The 20,037-nt window shown below is 38.1% G+C and overlaps 1 protein-coding gene across 5 annotated transcripts in view; it reads left to right on the top strand.

Moving 5' to 3' along the window:
* The first annotated feature begins 91 nt into the window (after positions 1–91).
* PTPRM (protein tyrosine phosphatase receptor type M) overlaps positions 92–20,037 on the top strand; it is a 321,476-nt gene continuing 301,530 nt past the window's right edge. For 3 of the 5 annotated variants that reach the window (XM_053468210.1, XM_053468205.1, XM_053468206.1), the window contains exon 1: positions 93–472. In XM_053468210.1, coding sequence (XP_053324185.1) covers positions 397–472 — 76 coding nt within the window. In that variant the 5' untranslated portion in view covers positions 93–396. Of the gene's footprint in view, positions 473–20,037 lie in introns of all 5 variants that reach the window. The other 2 variants (XM_053468204.1, XM_053468203.1) reach the window with 1 other exon arrangement.

Genomic DNA, 20,037 nt, shown 5'->3' with positions numbered 1-20,037 from the left:
GCGCCTGGATGTGCGTGACGTCACCGTTCGAACGTTCGCCGGGAGGGGTTAGAATTCTCTCAGCGCCGGAGTTCCAAATCCAGAACGCGAAGCTCAGAGAGTAAGAGAGGCGGCGCACTGGCACTGCCAGAGAGGAGCTGCTGCAGGACCCACTCCTATTACTATATACAGAGATCGGGCAGGGGGCCAGTGACACTCCCCTCCACACAGGACTATTACAAGCAAGTGGGATATTGGGAGAAGAAGAAGAGCTGCAACTTCTACTCCACCAAAACCCACGAAGGGGGAGTGGAAAGGAAGAACTACCATACTTTTTTTTTATAAGCACTGATTTTATATTTTTATTATTGACACTTGTTTTTTGTTTTGCGTTGTTTTGTGGTCACCGGAGCTGTCATGGGGAAAGTATTTGCAAGTTGCCTGCTGACTTTGGCTGGACTTTTACCTGCTGTAGCGTTTCAAACGTACTCAGGTAAGTGAATATTTTTTTTGGGGGGGGGGTCACGCGTGTTATTCGTGGGAGCCGTCGCGCGTGTAGTGTTAGCCATGGTTAGTCGTAGTGCGTACAGAAGTAGCCGCATTTAAAGTAGAGGTGGTTTGTAGACCCCTGTTTTAAGGATGGGGATAGAGCTGCACTGGATGAAATCAGGTGGTTCTTCAGTGGGGTTGTACCTTGGTTGTTGTAGATGTTGTTTGGCCCGATGTGATTTGGGGATCTTGGGTTTAGGGAAGTTTCTTCCATCAGGCTGCTCGTATCTGCCAGGGATATATTCTTCCACTACACTCTACAGCTCTATAGAACGAAAATGCTACAAAACCAAATATATGCACAGAAATGCTACATTGTATACTCGGCAGGTGTAAACAGAAATATTTGAGGTCATCATTCATTAGGACATAGCTTGACTGTGTACAGGATGCACTTGGATATTGTTCTAGAGATGTTTCAGTCTCGTCAACAGGACTTTCCTTCTCATACATTAATATAATCCTGAAAAAGGAATCCAGCCATGCAGTCTGAGAAAGTACAGGGCTCTAGAAGGTACACAAACCCACACACTGAGTGTAAGCAGTAAACAGACACTCACATGACAGCAGGATCATGGGATGAGGAAAGTGACAATTTATGGGATTGCTTCACTCTGTACAACTCAGCCTGGGCTGGGGCTGACCACAAGCTTTCCTCGGATGTGGTAATCACTTCCATGGAATGTTATGGGATCTATGGTCGATCTGCTAGGAAATAAAAGGGAAGCTGTCAGCACAGCCAGGACTGAGAGGGCATCAGATCTCGGCTTTGTGACAGCTAATCAGAACCCACCAATTCACGATTTGAGATCTATCCAGGCATAGGGAACCCATTCCAATCTAGATCCTAATGGGAGTTGCAGTGCACAGGAATAGTGGAAAACCCCTGGCACTATAGCCTGATCATACCAGCAGTATGGGAAAGACTCATCTGTCTCACCATCCCTTGTGAACAGCAGTAGATGTTGCACACACGTGTATTCTGGCATGTCAATGGACCAGTATTCAGAGTACACACAAACACAGGGTATTCTGTTAGCAGTTACTGCTTTAGCATCCTAATCACACTTCTACTGAATCCTCCAAAGACCATTGTTCACATAATGATTTCATTAATTGTGTTATTGCAGATTTCCACTGGATAGTTTACAGCTGATGGGTAACTTTTTCACAATGTTAAAAGCCAGTAAACAGTTAACACAGGATCACAAAACCTGTATCCAAACCTTATGTGAATTGTACTCTCTCTGGGTCACATAATATTTTTTTAGCATTTTAATTTTCTATCTCCACTAGTAATGATGTTAATAATTTGTGCAAAGTTGTAAAAAAAAGAGGGGCGACTTTCCATGGCTTTCTATTAGACACAGTTGTTTTTTCTAGTCCTTTATTTCATTTCATCTACTTTTGTGTCTCCTTATTGTCCACCCTATTTCCTCTAATCTCTTATCTCTCCAGTTGTTTTCCTGCCTTACCCCCCCCCCATTAAAGTAAACAGGGCAATTTCCTTTTGGGTTTGTCATCTCCTGCTTACACATGGAAGACACAGGGAACAATGAAAATTTGGGTCCCAGACAGATGCAGAGAACCAGATGCACAACTTGTTAGACTTGACTTTGGCATGTGTGCAGAAGAATATATCCAGTGTCAGACAACTTCTTGGACTTTGATTGAGAATCAAGCATTACTGAGCATTATTATCTGGATTTATAGTGCATCCAGTTATTGGTTCTGTGTTATACCCAATTTTTTTAAGTTTGAGCTGTTAAAGGTTTTGGAAATGATAATTCCCTTTAACCCTCTCCATGCCATAGAACTGTGAGCAACCCAATTGCCTGAAACCAAAAGAGTCAATCAGTCAGTTTCCTATGAGAGCTGATGACTTTTTATCGGCAGTCTTATTAAAATATTAACATTTTGAAGTTACTATTGTTTTGTTTTGAAGTCTTAATGTCAGTGGTTTTAGCAGCCTTGTATATAAACTTGTAAAGGAGGGGTTAACTAATTGCCATTAAGGGACTCATGGTGGCGAGAAAAAGCCATCTATGACCAAGAATACATTTAATTCATGTCCAATTCCATTTCTGCATCTTTTGCTGTGGTCTTACAAAGGTCAACAGCTCTTCCCTTGTTTTCAATTTCTTAGTACATATCGCGATGGGGCATATAGTTTGTGCACACACAGCCAATGTTAATCCTGTTATAGGCAACTACAATAATGACATTCTGTACAAGTGTACAATGGTACTTTATTGCAGATTTTGGATTACTTAACACAATCCCTTTGTGATTTCTTGAGCGACAGCCAGTAGCTATACTACCTGCATCTAATGCATTTTTATATTGTGAGAGGCAGTCTTAATCACCCAAACTATTGGCGGATCTGCATTTCAGTGTAATATAACTGATGTGCAGACCCTTAACTCATTTAACAGCAACTAAGTACCAGATAGACTATCAGCTGCTTTCAATTGAATTCACCCAATCACTGTGTTGTTTCCCGAGTGAAAATAGTATGATCTCTTTTGCCAGAATTTATTTTAGTTGTCATATTATGTACTATGTTCTTGTTGCATTGCTGAATACTGGCAATTATGTTATTTTGTGTAATATCCTGATATTTTACTCTTGTTAAACTGTTAATTTAGTACATTGCACAGTGCTGAGTATATAGATGTAACTGTAGTGATGATGGAATGAAGTAATGCAAGAAATCGAATACATCTTATAATATGTATGACTTTTGCATACTTCATAGTGAGTTACTTCTTTCACGTTCCTTGTATGTTTTTTTTTTTTATTTTATTTCAAGCTTGGCTCCATTATCTCTACTCTGCAAATGCGGTGAATACTTTATTGCTATGATTAATCAAATTACAGTTTATACCGTTCAAACTGTGTTACTAAGAGGGGCACTTCTGAAACTAAGTAGTGTTAATGATAAAGCTTTTTGTAGTTCTTACTTCTTCTTAAGGTCCCATGGGTCATGCACAGGTATCACCCAGAAACTATGTATTTTTATTATCATGTCGATATTTACATTGGAATGTCTTTAAGTCTAACAGATATGCCTTGAGAGCTATGCTGAAAGCTTTCCACTATAGGCATGTTACAGGATAACAAAAACCCATGGACGCGGCCCTGTAGTAGACCTATAACTGGTAATCCGTATCTCCTAGATCCCATAGACCTCCACCTATGTTTTATTGTGGATTGCAATACGTGGATTTATTGGAACACTTTTGCTTCCTGTCTGTAAAGCGTCCTTCATATTGGTCTGTGAGCCTTTTGCATTAGTGAAACTCCGAAGCTTGTCTCTTTCATAATAGTCTGTCTGTTGAATACATGGCAGAGATACTCTGTGCTTTGTTCCAATTTTCCACTGCTCTTGCAGGGAAAGCTCCATCAGACATTCTTTACAAGCTGCAGTTAGAAAAATTCAAAAGGGAAAAAAAGAAAAGTAAGTTTATAATGACCCAACTTGCTAGTGTTATAAATACTGTACATGTAACTTTCCATTTTCATTAAACCTTTTGACATCTGGCACACAGGTAACATTTATATATAATAATGGCTGTTGTTGTTTATATTATTATGTATCTGTGTTTTTTTCCCACATCTAGTGACTTACTTACTGCCCCAGTTATCTATATTATTTACAGTACACAGCTCTGGTCACGAAAGGGTTATTACATCAATAAATATTTATTTTTGCATTTAATCTTGTGTCTCTTTTTGTATTATTAGGTATTGTAACCTTTCAACAAACAGTTGAAAGTAACAAAAATAACACATTCATTTTAATCTAAATAATAGTTTTGAATTGCGCACTGTTTTGCCCCTTTGCCATGTAGGACATATGCCAATTCATTATGAAATCAAGTGATGCAGCAGAACAGAAGAAATATGTAGGGTAGAGATTCTCTTAAAAATCACCCAAGACTTGATCGGGACAGTCAGTGCTTTTTTTTTGGGGGGGGGTGATCTTGTACTACTGATACTTGGCGGAAGCTGTTGGCAGAAGTGGCATATATGTGTATATATATATATATATATATATATATATATATATATATATATATATATATATATATATATATATATATATATATATATATATATATATATATATATATATATATGAGAATTAGCCTTAAATCTAAAATCATCAGATTCACTGTGAGAGCAAATGTTTCCATTTAATAGTTAATAGTAAGTTTCCAAGTTCTTCATATGTTGAGCCATACAGAAAAATCCTCTTGGGGCCACTTCCACCAGAAGTTAGATTCTAGTGTATGGAGTTTGTTTTATATTGTGCATTTAACTTTTTAATCACAGTTGTGTTTACATTTTCACCATGGTTACCGATGTAAGCTTATGCATTACAGGCGTTTGAAGGCTATAATATCTTGTGAAAAAAAAAGTAATTTTAAGAATAAACTCAGCATACTCATGCTAGTTAATATTCTATGCCATTATTACTGAGTTATTTACTGGTTATAGTAATAACTTCATGCATGTATAGCCGTAAGTGGAATATTACTGGTGTACCGCTTAATGGAGAGTTCACTTGGTGAATAGAGTTCCCACCAGTCCGGTGTTTTTAGGGTAACATTTTAACCTTTAGCCCATAATTACTCTATTGAAGCCATCACATGACTAGAATTTACCTTAAAAGGTAGAAATCCTGATGACGCTAGAACATCCATAATGGTATGACCATTCTGTTGCAATGAACATCTGTCATTCTTCACTTTGTGGATGTCTGAGACCCCAAATGTGTTTATATTATATACAGTATCAATAATAAAAACATCTTTGAGAATACTTGTTTTCTCTAGATAGATAGCCTCATGGGAATGGCTATGTTGCAACACCACTAAACCTGCAATTCAATAACCACATGTATCACTCTTTAGTTTGTATAATTGTATAATACAAACAAAAGGTTATTTCTTTAAAAACATGTATTTACATCTTCTAGATAAATATGCAAACATGCATTTATACCTGCACAGACAGACATTGGAGTTTGATCTTCATTCCTTCTAAAATTTTAAATGCCGTACCAGAAAAGTACTTCTTAAGGCAGCCCCTTAAAGTGTCTGCTCTCTGTGTTCTCCTATGGACAATTAGAGAGTCTTCTGGCTGGCTGAGAATCAAGGAAATCGTAGTTACACAACAACTGGAGAGCTGTTTTTTTGGCCACCCTATTCATAGATTTGCTTTTAGGAACAAATACAAATGGACCCTTGCTTCCCCCAGTATCCTGGAATAGCAGTGTGATTTCAATTACCTTAAGGTCTGCCAAGATATAAGAGGTTTTGAGGCACACGTTATTTAAAGCAACAGTCATGGTAATTTTCTATGTTTCCACGCTAATGACAATGGAACCCACCTGAAAGGGGGGAATGAATAGACACCTGCCGCTGGATGAGCAAGCAAGCAAGCAAGCAAGCTACTTGGATAGCACTGAGACAAGGACAGTGATGTGACAAACACAGCCTGTGTTACTGATATAATTTTCTTTAACGGGCATGACGGCCCTTTAACCGGAAAAAAAAATCAACAAAAGCCATTCATTCAGCCTTAAAACATGTACACTCTATCCTAATATCCAGATAATTGAATGAATTTGTTTATATATCAATTTAGTCCTACATGATTGTATATAACAGTTTTTATTTAATAACATAGGCGTTCCTACCAATGTTTTCATTCTGAACTCCTAATTATTATACCAGTGTGAGTGTCTGATACATGTGCAGTCACTCAGAATTCGCAAACACTCAGAATCGGCACTCAGGTGGTGTGCAAGCAATAAATTGTATGGCTTCCCAGCACTGAATGTGTTAGAATGAGAGAATAGATGGATGCAGACTATGCTTTCATACAGGAAGTAGGATTACGACTGATAATAGCAGCTCATTGTGTTAAACTTCCTGAGGAAAAAAAGTCCAGCATTAAGTCATGTAGACTGAATGGAGCAGGGGTGTCCTGAAGGGCCGCAACCTTTCAAGGAGTTATAAGATTTTCTCCAATTAACTTGTGGATTATTAAACAATGTGTTAAGTGTGTATCCTTGATGATAAGGAAGGACATGTCTAGAATATATGCACTATTAAATGAACAGGCATGTCAGATGTCGTCTCTGTTGGTGTAAAAAGTACCCCTATTCTCCCACCAAAAACATAGAAAGTCTGGGCAAGTATTCACCCCCTTGGCATTTTTCCAATTTTGTTGCGTTTGAACCTGGAATTAAAATGGATTTGTTGGGACTTTGTATCATTTGATTTACACAACATGCCTACCACTTTGAAGATGCAAAATATTTTTTATTGGGAAACAAACAAGGGAATAGGACACATAGAAAACTTGAGTGTGCATTGATTCTCAATTGGATTAGGGTCTGGGCTTTGACTAGGCCATCCAAAACATTTAAATGTTTCGTCTTAAACCACTCGAGTGTTGCTTAAGCAGTATGCTTAGGCTCATTGTTTTGCTGGAAGGTGAACCTTAGTCCCAGTATGAAATCTCTGGAAGAGGTTTCCCTCAAGAATTTTCCTGTATTTAGCACCATCCATCATTCCTTCAATCCTGACTAGTTTCCCAGTCCTCGTCGATGGTGTTCTTCGTGTAATGAGAGATATTGGGTTTGCGCCAGATGTAGCATTTTCCTTGATGGCCAAAAAGCTCAATTTTCGTCTCATCTGACCAGAGTACCTTCTTCCATATGTTTGGGTAATCTCTCACACACCTTTTGGTGAACAGCAAAAATGTTTGCTTATTTTTTTCTTCACTGCTTCTGAGCTCAATCCTGAACTCAGCTTCCACTGAAGAATACATTGGGACCAAATACTTGTGCATGCATATGCAGAACACCTATCTCTGCTTGCTGACAAATGTCAGCTGTTGGCCATCTAATATGAGAGACCCTATCTGGAATTCACTATATCAGTGGAGTAAGCTCAGTTTTCTTAAGTGAAAGAAAAATGCACGTCTGGCCCTTTAAATGCTGCCTGCGTTCCAGCAAGTGATGAAGCAAACACAGCTTGTGTTACTGTGCCCTGAAAAAAACTAAATGGTGTAGCTGCCCCTTTAAGGACCAAAAAGAAAGAAAGTTTCTTAAAAGGGTTATTTCAGCACAAAGTCACCTAAATGAAACCCCACGTGTAACCAGTTGGCAGTAAGCAAATCTCTCAGCTTTTATAGGTTGCAAGCAGTTCTGACTGGCTAACTACATTCACTGCAGCTTCTTTAACTACTTGTCTCATGTATTTTCTCATGTATATTCACACACCACACATTTTACTATTATTTTCTACAAATATTCTATAAATAAGGGCTACCTTTATAGAGTATATGTTGTTTTTGGACGGCATAGGCCAGACTAATGTTATTTTTTCAGACTAATCATTTTTCCTTCCTTCACAAGAAGCTTCACACATTGTCTGCCAGATCGAGATGACATAGCCAAAAAAAGTGTCCATTTAACTCATTCCCTGACATTTTTAGTTCTGATGGTTATACTTTAACATATGCTAAGATCCCTGTGCTTTTATGGGGACACACAAGGTTGCCATTTTTTAACTATTAAAATGGATGTAGCAATATCAGTCCATGAGAAAACAGTCTTTAATTGAAGCTGATATGTTGTATTGGACCGATGCAGAAAAATATGTAAAGTCACATAGGTTTTGGGGCCTTAGAGTTCTCTTCTTAAGATGGCGAAAGAAACCTCTGAGGTCCCAAAAGCTTATGTCACTTTAAATATTTTTGTAAAGACTCCATTCTTGAATATGCATACCTGATAATAACCTCATGTGGTACAAAATCATTAATCACTATTAATAACATCACTGATATGAGTCATTTCTGTTAATTTGCATGTGTAGTGATCTGTTTCAATCAAACATAATTACATTACAACAAAAACTCCAGAAGACTGACTCTAAAAGGTGGACACGCAAATGTTATTAAATGCTATTAAAGCATCACACACATCCAGAATTTATTTTTCATGGACTGAGAATGCATTAAGAATCTGTACATGCATTGCTGCTCTTGCATGCAGAAACACCGGGAGAATGTCCATGAGCTCCCAGTACATTTTTCCTGTCCAGCTAGGTTCGGAGAGGAATCAAAACTAGCAAACAAGCTTGCTAGATATGCTAAGATACAAAAAGTGGTCTTATAATCTTCTTGCTTGGACCTAATATTCAGTTGCTGCGTTGTTAAAAATATTTTTTTATACATAACCTCCAAAAAGTAGTTTCTGTTATGCTTAGATATTGGAAAGTGTAGGGTTAATATTAAAAATAATAAATTAGGAGTGACATTTCCTTTAATGATGTACAAAAAGAACCCCCAGTGGGTTATATGGGAGGTGTACAAGATCCTTGAGGTCTCATCCAGCTTGTAGGCCTGCAGTCGGGTGCCAGTGCTGTAACACAAGGAAACACTCTGAAAATATTATTATTCACTCCACATATAGTTTGTGGTTTTACATTCCATTTGCCGCATTAACCCCTTAATACTTCCCTGCTGTCGGAGTATGACCAGAAATATCGGAGGTTCAGAGACAGGTCCCCTACCAACTAACCCCCCTTCCGACTTCACGCAGTTGAGGGACTCGTAAATAGCCTCACGCTAGTAAGAGAATGAATGTGAGGGAGGTTTAAGTGCAAATCAATGGGGCAGACATGAAGTGAGAAGCTGTAATGTTATTTTGGGTATGGTCATACTTTTACCATGTTTAAATTTACCTCAAGAGCATGATATTAGCAGAAATAAACAGAGTGTAAGTGGAGAGGCTTACAGATAATTGTGAGGGCAAGTTAATTACCAGTTTTCATTACCATTTTATAGGATAAGAAATTTGGAACAGCCTTCCAACAGAATTGGTAGAGGGTAACACATTATTAAGTCTTTGCATGGGCAGATTAAATTGGCCAAATGGTTCTTATCTGCTATCAAATTCTGTTTCTATGTTTCTCAGCATCCCCCTATGTTTAAAGGGTGAACAGACCTAGATACCCAGGGTTTGACGTTTTAAAAAACAAAACAAAACAAATGTAAATGATTTAAATTTTATATAATTTAAAATGAGCATGTTCATTTGTTCTGTGCCTTTACTGTTTCTTTAAAAAGCTTCCCATAATACAAGAGAGAATTATACAAGACACACTTTCACTTTTCAGTTGGGTTAAAGTTATCTAAAATAAACTGTTGTTTTTTCACCCAAGGCTATGTGCTGTAGTACCTATAATCTTTTTTTCAGTTTACAGTAGCACAGTCTGTCATTATAGTAAACCATCGAGAGTCGGCGTACAGAATAGTCCCAGGCAGCACCCTCCCCAAACACTGAAAAGAACAATGCACCCAACTTCTGAAAAGAAAGCCTTCACATTAAATTGTGATTACTTAAAATTTAAAAAGCTTTGCTGTAAGCAGAGAACACAATAGAAAGTCAGGAGTGTAAGCTATTACGTGTCACTCTTATTTTTGTTATCAAATTCTGAAGTTCATTTTCCATGTTTGCTTTCGAAATAATTGTGTTCTTTGCTAAATAGAAAATTTAGACTTTTCCTCAGGAGTTATTGTATTGGACCCATTGTGACAGCAATTAATGCTATCAAAATGTGGCAGGCATTTGTGTGTTTTTTGCAAACTTTTATATTGCAAAGCTTAATGGTTTTTATTGAGACATTGATTAAAGTTTTGCTGTTAATAACGTGTAGTATAACAAATACTGTATGGGGTAGAACAGTGATGCAATTTCATTGAGGAGCTGCTGTTATTTCTTAAGATAAAATTACAGCCTTTCAAGTAGACCAACATGATGAGCTTCTATTATTATCTATTTTCTGAAATCAGCCCTCAACAGCCATATTTAGAAACTTAATACGAAAAAAAAATATCAATATTATAATCTAAAATGACAGTTTTCTAGTTTGGTCCCTTAGCTGTTTCTAGACCACAAGTATGGGCTTGATAATGAGTTCTCGTCATTTTAGTCCTGGATTGCTCACCTTAGCAGGAACAGTGAACAGAATGTCTTACAACAGCTGGAGTCAGTGACGCATCCCAGCCTAGGCAGACTAGCTAAAATGGGGGGGGGGGCCTCTCGAGCAATCAACCCCCTTGGTGCCTCAGCCCACAATAAACCAGGTACAAGGGAGATCTTTGATATCTTCACTCGACTTACTGTAATTATGCTACGGATGCTGTGCCGGCTCAGCACAGCCTCCATATATGTCATATCCTGCACTTCAGAGACCAGACCATGCTGGTGGAGGGGACTGAAGGTGCTGCCGTAGGTTAGACTTAGGGCAGCCCCAAAGGTAAATATACTACAGGCTCGAGTGCATTATTTATGGAATCCAAAGGGTGGATTTTCTTTTTTTCTAGTAGATTTACTTTGATGTTTAGGGTCATTGTCCAGCTGCATAACACAGCCATCCTGACATTATCCTTCATGACACCTTCATAAACTTGGGAATTTGGCCCCTTATGGCAAGCCATAAATCATGTTGCTCCCTCCACCATTGGGATGATGTTTTCATGTGGGTATGCAGTGCCCTTTTTATGTCATATGTTGTGCTGCGTGTTCTTTCCAAATAATTCAACCTTAGTTTCATCAGTCCACAAAACATTTTCCCGTCAGCGCTGTGGAGTGTCAAGCTGCTCTTTAGCAAACTCCAGGTGAACAGCGATTTAAAAGTGGAGACCAGCGGCTACCTCTGTGGTGTCTTGCCATGGACTTGTTGTGTGTTCAATGTTTTGCATATGTAGGCTCATGAACACAGATGTAAACCAGTTCCAATGATTCCTTCAAGCCTTTAGAGATTACTCTACGGTTCTTTTTCACCTCATTCAGGAATCTGCCTTGTGCCCTTGGAGTCATATTGGCTTATCACCCACTTCTAGAGAGAGTAGTCACAACTGTGGACTGATGTATACGTAAACTCTTTGAGCTGACTTTCTAACCCTTACAACTCAATTCTATTATTGTAACATGGATGAAGATGATATCATATTTTAAGACAACTTAAATGCTGGTAGTTCCAAAGGGTTCACTTACATTTTCTTGACACTCTGTATATACAAACATCCTATAAGGAAGGAGTGATATATTTCATTAAGTAGAACAGTCATGTCAAAATAATGTTTTTGACATACTGTTCTTTTAAGATTTTGGTTGTTTGAAAGTGCAGCAGGATAGTCTGCTTAGGAAAGACTTCTGTTTTATGTCACGCTCTTCTTCAGTGTTGAGCATAGGACCCGACTAGACCATCTAGTCTAACCACTATTCAGTACATGAATCTTTTATTTTATTTCCTACTTATTCGCATCTTTTATTATCACAGTCATATGCTTTTTTTTACATCTGCCATAGTAAACAGTAATTATTTCAAAAGAAAGAATAGAATGAGAGATGCTAAGGTATATTTGTTTAATATTCTATATGGTATAATTAATTATTTGTTTAAATAGTTTAAGTGGAACAGCACCTTTAAACGCTTTGAAAATATCTTCAGCAGGAAAATGTTTTCAACAGGATGCCATCGGCGTTATGTAGGCTGGTTTGGGTGGAGAAAGGGAGAGAATAGGTTATAGAAATCTATATTTAAGGCCATTTTACTGAGCCTGCTCGGAGTCTAAAAGTTGCCAACCATTCCATGAATAACTAAACTACAGCCATATAATCCTAGGTACCAGAATCAAATTTTACTGTGTTTCCTATGTAAAGTAGTTTTTTGGAACATATACTAAATGTTTCCATCCTATAATAGAAGTCACACGTGCAGGTTTTCTCCAGGCGGCGTGGGACGGTTTTCCTCCATACTTCCCCTCAAGCTTTTTCTCACTAGTTTTCAGAAGGAACAGGAAATGAAGAGAGTGTCAGGAAATTTCTTAAAAAATATAAATAAATAAAAAAGAAATGGCACAGAAACCAAAAAAAAATTAAGTTTTATGAAGTTACAGAACGATTCCCCCAAACATGAAGCACTTTAAAAAAAATACCCTTCTGTTACCTGTTGTTTCTCTTTAACTCCCACTTGGATGAACGTGTGCTACAAGCGGAGATGATGAACTGTTGTTTCAGTGGAGCTCAGCCTGCTGTGATCTACTGCTGATCACTAGGTGTAGCTGCTTCCTCTGAACACAATGTACGGAGCCACTGTGTGCCGATATCCTGCTAATGTTTAAACCAATGCTCCCGCAGCTGAACACGTCCTGGTTATTCTTAATTTCCATCCCTGTGCAAAAGGACCAGCGTTAAATAATATACTCATTTTACACCAGGGGCTCTCCTGAAAAATCCAAAAGCAATGAAATGTATAACGTATAAACTCTAGTAAATGCTAATCAGCTAAACTAAGTATCTACAAAGTAAAACAATGTTCTGTGACCGATCCTATTGGGCAACTGTGATTTTATAAATGAAATGTTAAGGAAGTCGTATCTTGTCCAGTTTTATTCCTAAGCACCTGTAAAAGAATAACTGTATTGCTTGCATGGATTGCAAAATGAGTGTTAATGACATCTGTACGTTTAGTTTATCGAATTCTAAAACAGTGTGCAAATCCTCAAGTGACCATAGAAAGGATTTCTTAATCTTTAAGCACCTTTGGTATTTTGCCATTATTTATTCTTTTGAGTCCAACACGTTATCTATTTGTTAAATGTATCTATGTCAGGGTCGATTGCTAATTGAGTTACACTATAAAAGTTTTATATTGCTATACAGTGTGGTATTTTATAATAGGCTTGAATTGCGAGGTGGGTCGTAGTGCTGTGCTTAATCTGTCACAGTAAATTACCCTGTTTATTTGGGTGACCGCATTTCTGCTGGAAAGGTAGGGAGACCAGATGTTTCTTTTAACCAAGGGCAGGTATAGCAAATGGATCTTGAAGGGCTGCATTAAAATCATCGTACACACGCTCCCTGGTGCATTTACCCCATCACACTGGCCATGGCATGTTGGACTAAATGGCTCTTATCCTCCATCACCAAATATCTGTGATAAAAGTTCCTCATTATGTTATCACCTTTTCATCATCTTAAGAGAAGAAATGCAGGGCCATTAGCACTGTGTACTGCCACACTGAACCTCACACATTTACCTGGTTCAGTGCTAATACTGGTAAATGCTACCACAGAGGTTAATTGACAACTAAATAAAAGGAAATGACGGAAATTATAATATTATTTATTGCAGGGAAGGGCTATTCGGGAAATGTGATGCACTCACAGGGATGTCTATTTCTGCAATGGTTACGATTGGCTAAAATGAAAAAAAAAAAGAAAGCTGCTTTCACCTGCCTTTTTGAGGGTTAAATAATGCTAAAGCAGACATCACGTGTAGACATCATGTTGGATCTTATCCAAAAATGTGAAAATTTATGTGACTAGCACCCAGGGCCGGCAGAAGACATTGTGCCACCTGGGTCCAAAAACAAAATGATGCCCTTCCCTCCAACAAAACCAGGCCCACACCCACCATGTTATATCATGATTAACTAAAATCAAACTTATCATGAAGTGACATGCACACACACATACATAAGCAGAAACAGTGACATACTCAGACACACAGACACTCACACAACCAGACACGTTAACACACACTGACATTGAAACAACCAGACAGTTTAACACACCCACTGACACTAACACACACTAACATACCCACATACACAGATCCAGACACACACACTAACATACCCAGACATATACACATAAACACACACTAACATACCCAGGCACACACAATCACATGCAACTCACTTACCATGGAGAAGCCTTATCCTGTCCATAATGCTACTACCGTGAGGTCACACAACTTGACCCCGCCCAAAAAAAACTTCCCTTTGTGGCAGCAAATTTCCACCCTGTCAAAGTGGCGTCCATGGACACGCCCTCTGCTAGCACCAATAGCATCCTTGTATCTCTCTGATTTAATCCTTAGTACATAAGAAATTCATGATTTTCTGTGTTGATTTTATGGATTACAGTACTTTATACTGAGCTAATGGCTACTGACTATTTTTTAGATTTTTTGTAGAAAAAACACCTTACGTAGCAATGAAAATCTACAAATTCAAAGCTACTGTGACCAGTAAATTTGACTTATGCATGTCTGCAGTCTTCTCATATTACTGGACAACAGATGGAGCTAAATTTAAACCCTTCTTGGCAACAAATACATCATCTTATAATGGGATAAGGATTCCTTAAGAACTGACTTACTATTTATAAAGCTATCGAATATCCCAGATCTTTCGGGTTAAGTCTGTATTACATAGTCCAGGATAAAAGCTTATGTGAACGTAGAGTTTGAAAACTATGTTTTGTTTTTTTGAGTTGCTATAGGTTTCTCTTCTAGAGTTGCATTTTTATTGCTCAATGACAAATGTTTGACACAGGAAGTTGGTAACGGTGCTCTCTTGTATCCTCAACAACAATCTCTACAAGACACATCTTGTGCTTTCCATAAGGAGAAGCTGGACACCCAGTCCATTCACTATCATGTAATCGGTAACGATAAAAATAACTGCTATAACTACTACAAGCAAATGTTGCTTACCAGGATTTCAAGTGCCTTTGGGCCCTACTAAAATAACATTTCAAGAAAAGGTTAAATAGCTTCTGTCTCACTGTTGCTTGGCCCCTGTGGTCACAGTTGATCATTTTCTTTTATTTTATATATGTGTAAAATTAATCTTGTCATTTTTTATCTTAATCCATAATTGATTGTAAAACCCTTGCCTTTTTTTCTATACAAATTTTTATGTTATCAACTAGTTGTTCTGTCCTGTTTACCCATTGTATAGCACTGACAAATATGATGGTGCTATGTAAATCAACAAATAATAGAGAATAAAGATTGGTTTGATATACTCCATTATAGTAAAACTTTAAATATAACTGCATCTTCACTTAATGAAACAAATTAGTTTCACATATACTTGCAATATTTTTTTAGTTTATTAAATATATGGATACCCTTACAGTGCCCACAAATAAATACAACACTTGTGCTTTCTCCTACTTTAAAAAAATGCAAATTATATGTTTTGCTTACATTACAAGCAAAATGACTATTTTTGTAAGGCCGCTTTGTTAACATGCACCAGAATTACAAATCTGAAGGTTAAAATGTTGAAAGAATGGTGGCATTAATTATAATTTATAGAGTAACATATAATCCCCCTAATCTCATATAAACCATCAAAGTGAAGCCCTTGATAGCATTAGTGATAACGTGAAATGATTCCCTTGGCCCTAGTGGCTACTGATGATGATGATGACTCCTGAAGGCAGTAGGGACTCACTGTTACAATTTCTTTACCAATCACTACTGCAGCTCATGTTCTAATAATAGAGGAGCTTCTCTGATCAAAAAGCAGGACTCTGACTTGTTTTTCTGGATTATAAATCAATGCACGCCAGTGGTTAACAACTCCGAGTGGTACTTTATTGAATATATGTAAATGTAAGCATGTTGGCTTTCATTATGAAATATGCCATAGTACTCCACTCTCCCCATCTTATTACATTTGGTCTGCTATGCCCCTTGACTATTGATTCCCTTTCACCCAGACAATATTTGCTCCTTTATGAGATGTGCTAAAATATGCACAACTTAAAGGTCACTCTGTCTTTTTTTAGTAAGTCTAGTACTTCACTGTTTATTCTGGAAAGTAATAAACTTACGCATTGTATATAGCCCAAAAAAAGCAGTAAATAAAATGACAGGAGTCATTTTCTAAATGAAAGCCAGCCAACCTGGACTGTTTCATGTATATAAAAGCATGTACGCATATTACCTCTATAAATCTATTCTACATGATCTATTTAGAAATCATATATGACTTGTGGTATTATTTCTGTGCCTGTGCCTAAAATCAAATCCAAAGAAAAGGTTGAATAGCTTCCAGGCTCACTGTTGCTTGGCCCTTGTTGTTGGGGCACTCGTAGTTAAATATTTGCTTTTCATTAAAATTCATCTTTTAATTTTTAATCCTAATTCACAATCTTCTAGATTGTAAACTGGTTTGAGGGCCTCTTTGCCCTTTTTTCTGTACATCCAAAGTGTTGTGTATTAACTATTTTTTATGTTCATTCATTGTCCGGCTCTGTGGAACATGATGGAGAATGATATAAATCAATAAATCGTAATAATCATATCAGTAATCATATCAGTACAGGTAGAACACAGAATTTTAACATTTGCTTTGTATAACAGTCAGTAAACAATACTCAGTCTGGGTCATGATCCTTTTTATGTCATAAGGTATGACGTCATGCAAAAATAAAGGATGTTGCTCAGTCACTGGAAATAATGCATTGTACCTCACCAATTAGTTATATATTGTGTTTCCATTATACCATACTTTATCCACTACTAATCCTGAAGACTCACATCACTTTGAGGGCACACTCTATAAACATACTTGGGAACTTTTGGGCTCTGGCTACCCGTCATCTACCCTTGAGGGACACGGCCAGGACTACCTACTGACGTCAGTGCGACGTCCCGCTGATGCCATGGGACACATCTCATTTAAGGGGGAAATGGGTAGGGAGTAGGGTGTATCAGGACCCCGCTCCCATGACCTGGAGAATTCAGGTGTCACCCCTGGGGAAGCGGTGATTCTCCAGGAGTCTCCAGCGAAACATGGAGAGTTCTCAGTTATGTCTATACTAAATAGCTTATATGGGAGAAACATAACTAAAAAAAACTTACTAACTACAGAACTGTTGGGTCTAATCTTCCAGTTTTCTGGTGGGGTGGGGGTACTGTTCCCTACCAGCTCATATAAATATAATAAATAAGGAGAAGAACTGATCTCCTTGTCCCCCACTGTACACAAGTAATGCTGAAACTTGGGGGCCGGTCATTGTGCAACTTTGCATTCATGCCGTTGTAATATATTGATGCCCTACGCAAGTGTACTTGATTCCTTGTGCTTGTAGTGACTGTGTATATGCTACATACTGTATATAGTGTTAGATAGTAACTTATTGAACGTTTGTTTGAATTATTCATAACAGTGAGTGTGTGCATGTGGAGGTATATATGTATGATCTCATTTCTTACTACTGCTTATTATTCCAAAGCAGAGTGCATGATACGTGGGTATATATAACTTTCCTCTGCTCGCGTATTTCTGGTATTTTTTCCAAGCCTGAGTGCATGATGTACCAGTATATATCCTCCATCTTATTCCTGCATTCAATTTTCCTACAACACAAGAGAATGTAGTGCATTTTTAATATCAGATTGCCTTTCAGATAACCCAATTTCATTTTGCTTCCCTTTTTTTAATTAATGCACTTTAGGAGAGGCTGAGTGAGCAGTCATATTGCTGTAAAGCACAGACATATAAGAGCTTTAACAAATTTATCCTCATCTACTGAGAGCCCTGAACAGCATCCTCGGGATCTGAGGAGGAATTATCTTTTGACTGTGAAATAAGTTAGTGGAGTTTCTCATTGCTTTGAATCTTCACAAAGAAATTGCTTTTTTGTTGTAATCAGAAGAGGGATGAATTCTGGCTGACTGCACGTCTTTCATTCAGCCAGTGGTACTCTGTGAACACAGGTACTTCAAAACGCGAGAGGTTCATAAATACTAGTAATGATCTGTTAAGGCAGAACACTGACATAATGAGCAAATCAATCCATTACTCTTGATTAATGAGCACGCAGTGCTTCTAATTTAAAGCATTAGCAATTTAAAAGACATGAAGAAAACTTGATATATATATATGAATATATTCTAGCTGATTTATATAGCAGTCTAGGTCTGTTCTTTAGCACCATATATCGCATTCACCTCTCCCACCCAAGACTCGCCTCTATCCATCCCCTCCAACAAAAGCGACCAACTGTGGGCACTGGAACTTTTGGGATATATGTATATATGGCAAAGATAGGGCTAAAGAGCTAACTTCCATGGGGCTAAAGGGACAGCTACCCCAGGCACAAGAAGGTGAGAGGTGTGCCTGGGGTAACCATTTTGCATCACCTTTGGCTTCCAACATCAGAAGTACATGTGATGTGAGTGCTGGGTGGCACCGCTAACCCTGCCCCAGATGCTGAGAGCGCTAGTTAGGCTCTGAGCTATAGAATGCTACATCTCTGCTTCTAACACAGCAATCTAAGGGAAGCACACAAAGGACTCAGTCAGAGTGTAAATAATTGTATTTCACAATATAGTAATTTATAATAATTTCAAGATATGTGTCACTTTTTTGTAGAAAAGTTGCATATGGCGACATCCAGCAATACAGGCTACAACTCTCATTATGACCAGGCTATATACAGCAGATGGGGCAGAAAACGCCTTGCTTGCCTGCCTGCCTGCCTGCTTGTAACAACAGAAGGCCATGCTTCAATATCTGTTATTTTTGTCGTTGTTAAATCGCCGGCACCATACAGGTTAATTCCCGAGTAATGAGAATAGGTGCTCCTTTGTGCCTTCTCTAATCTTTACAAAGCCCAATTGGTCTGGAGTTGCTCTGAATCTGCAAGGTTTATGGATTGATAATTTGTCAGCTACATTACTAATTGCATTAGGTCTAAGCCTTTGTGTACAAATTAGAGACTTACTGAGAGCTGAATATTGGCTGGTCAGAGGTTGGCGAGCATTAAACCTAAGCTTCAGAGAGAGCATGTTGAAGGCATCTTAAATAAATGAATTCCACAACACAATTTGTGCTTCACAGAAAGCTGTTATATTGATCTCAAATGCCTAAAAAACAATGGTTCTTTTAAGTGGCACTCATGGGTGATATATCATTGTCATGGTGGGGATTACACACTTTTTACCATTGCTTATGCCACAAAGCCCTCAATCCATTGTCATACCATTATTTACGGGGGAAAGAAAAATCCTTCATATAGAGAAATTCTGGTATTTATTTACTAAACAGGAAACTGTACATGAGCTCCAGTGCGATTAACAGTGAAAATACCCATACCTGCCAACTTCCCATGGTAGGCTACCCAGAAAAAGGAATTGGGTGGAGAGTGGGCATTGATAAATGGCACTCACTTGCCTCAGAGAAAGAGGAGCGTGAACCAGGGAAAGCAACACTTTACCCAGAGGCTCTAGGTCAAACTCGAAGAGACAGTCAGGCAGTTAGGATCCTACCGCTCACACCAAGGGTCATATATGTAACGAGAGGCTGTATCTTGGTGTATCTTGGGGACAGTACTGAAGAGCTCTATACTATACTACTCCAGGTTGTGTTTAACCCCTTAAGGACAATGGGCGGTCCCGAAACCCATTGAAAACAATGCATTTTGAGCCCGTACATGTACAGGCTTTGTCATTAAGGGGTTAAACCAACAAAAATCTAATTGCTTTGCACTGGTGACTGTGCTGCCTAAAGAGATCACCTTAACTTCATATCATCTCAACCTTGGAAGACACAGTTCCATTAACAAAGCATCAAATTCCTCAATGAAAATAATGGTCGGAGGTAAACTGG

The sequence above is a fragment of the Spea bombifrons genome, chromosome 5 (assembly GCF_027358695.1).
Source record: "Spea bombifrons isolate aSpeBom1 chromosome 5, aSpeBom1.2.pri, whole genome shotgun sequence".
NCBI lineage: Eukaryota > Metazoa > Chordata > Amphibia > Anura > Pelobatidae > Spea > Spea bombifrons.
Note: the sequence above shows the minus strand (reverse complement) of the source record. Positions and strands in the feature narration are given on the sequence as shown.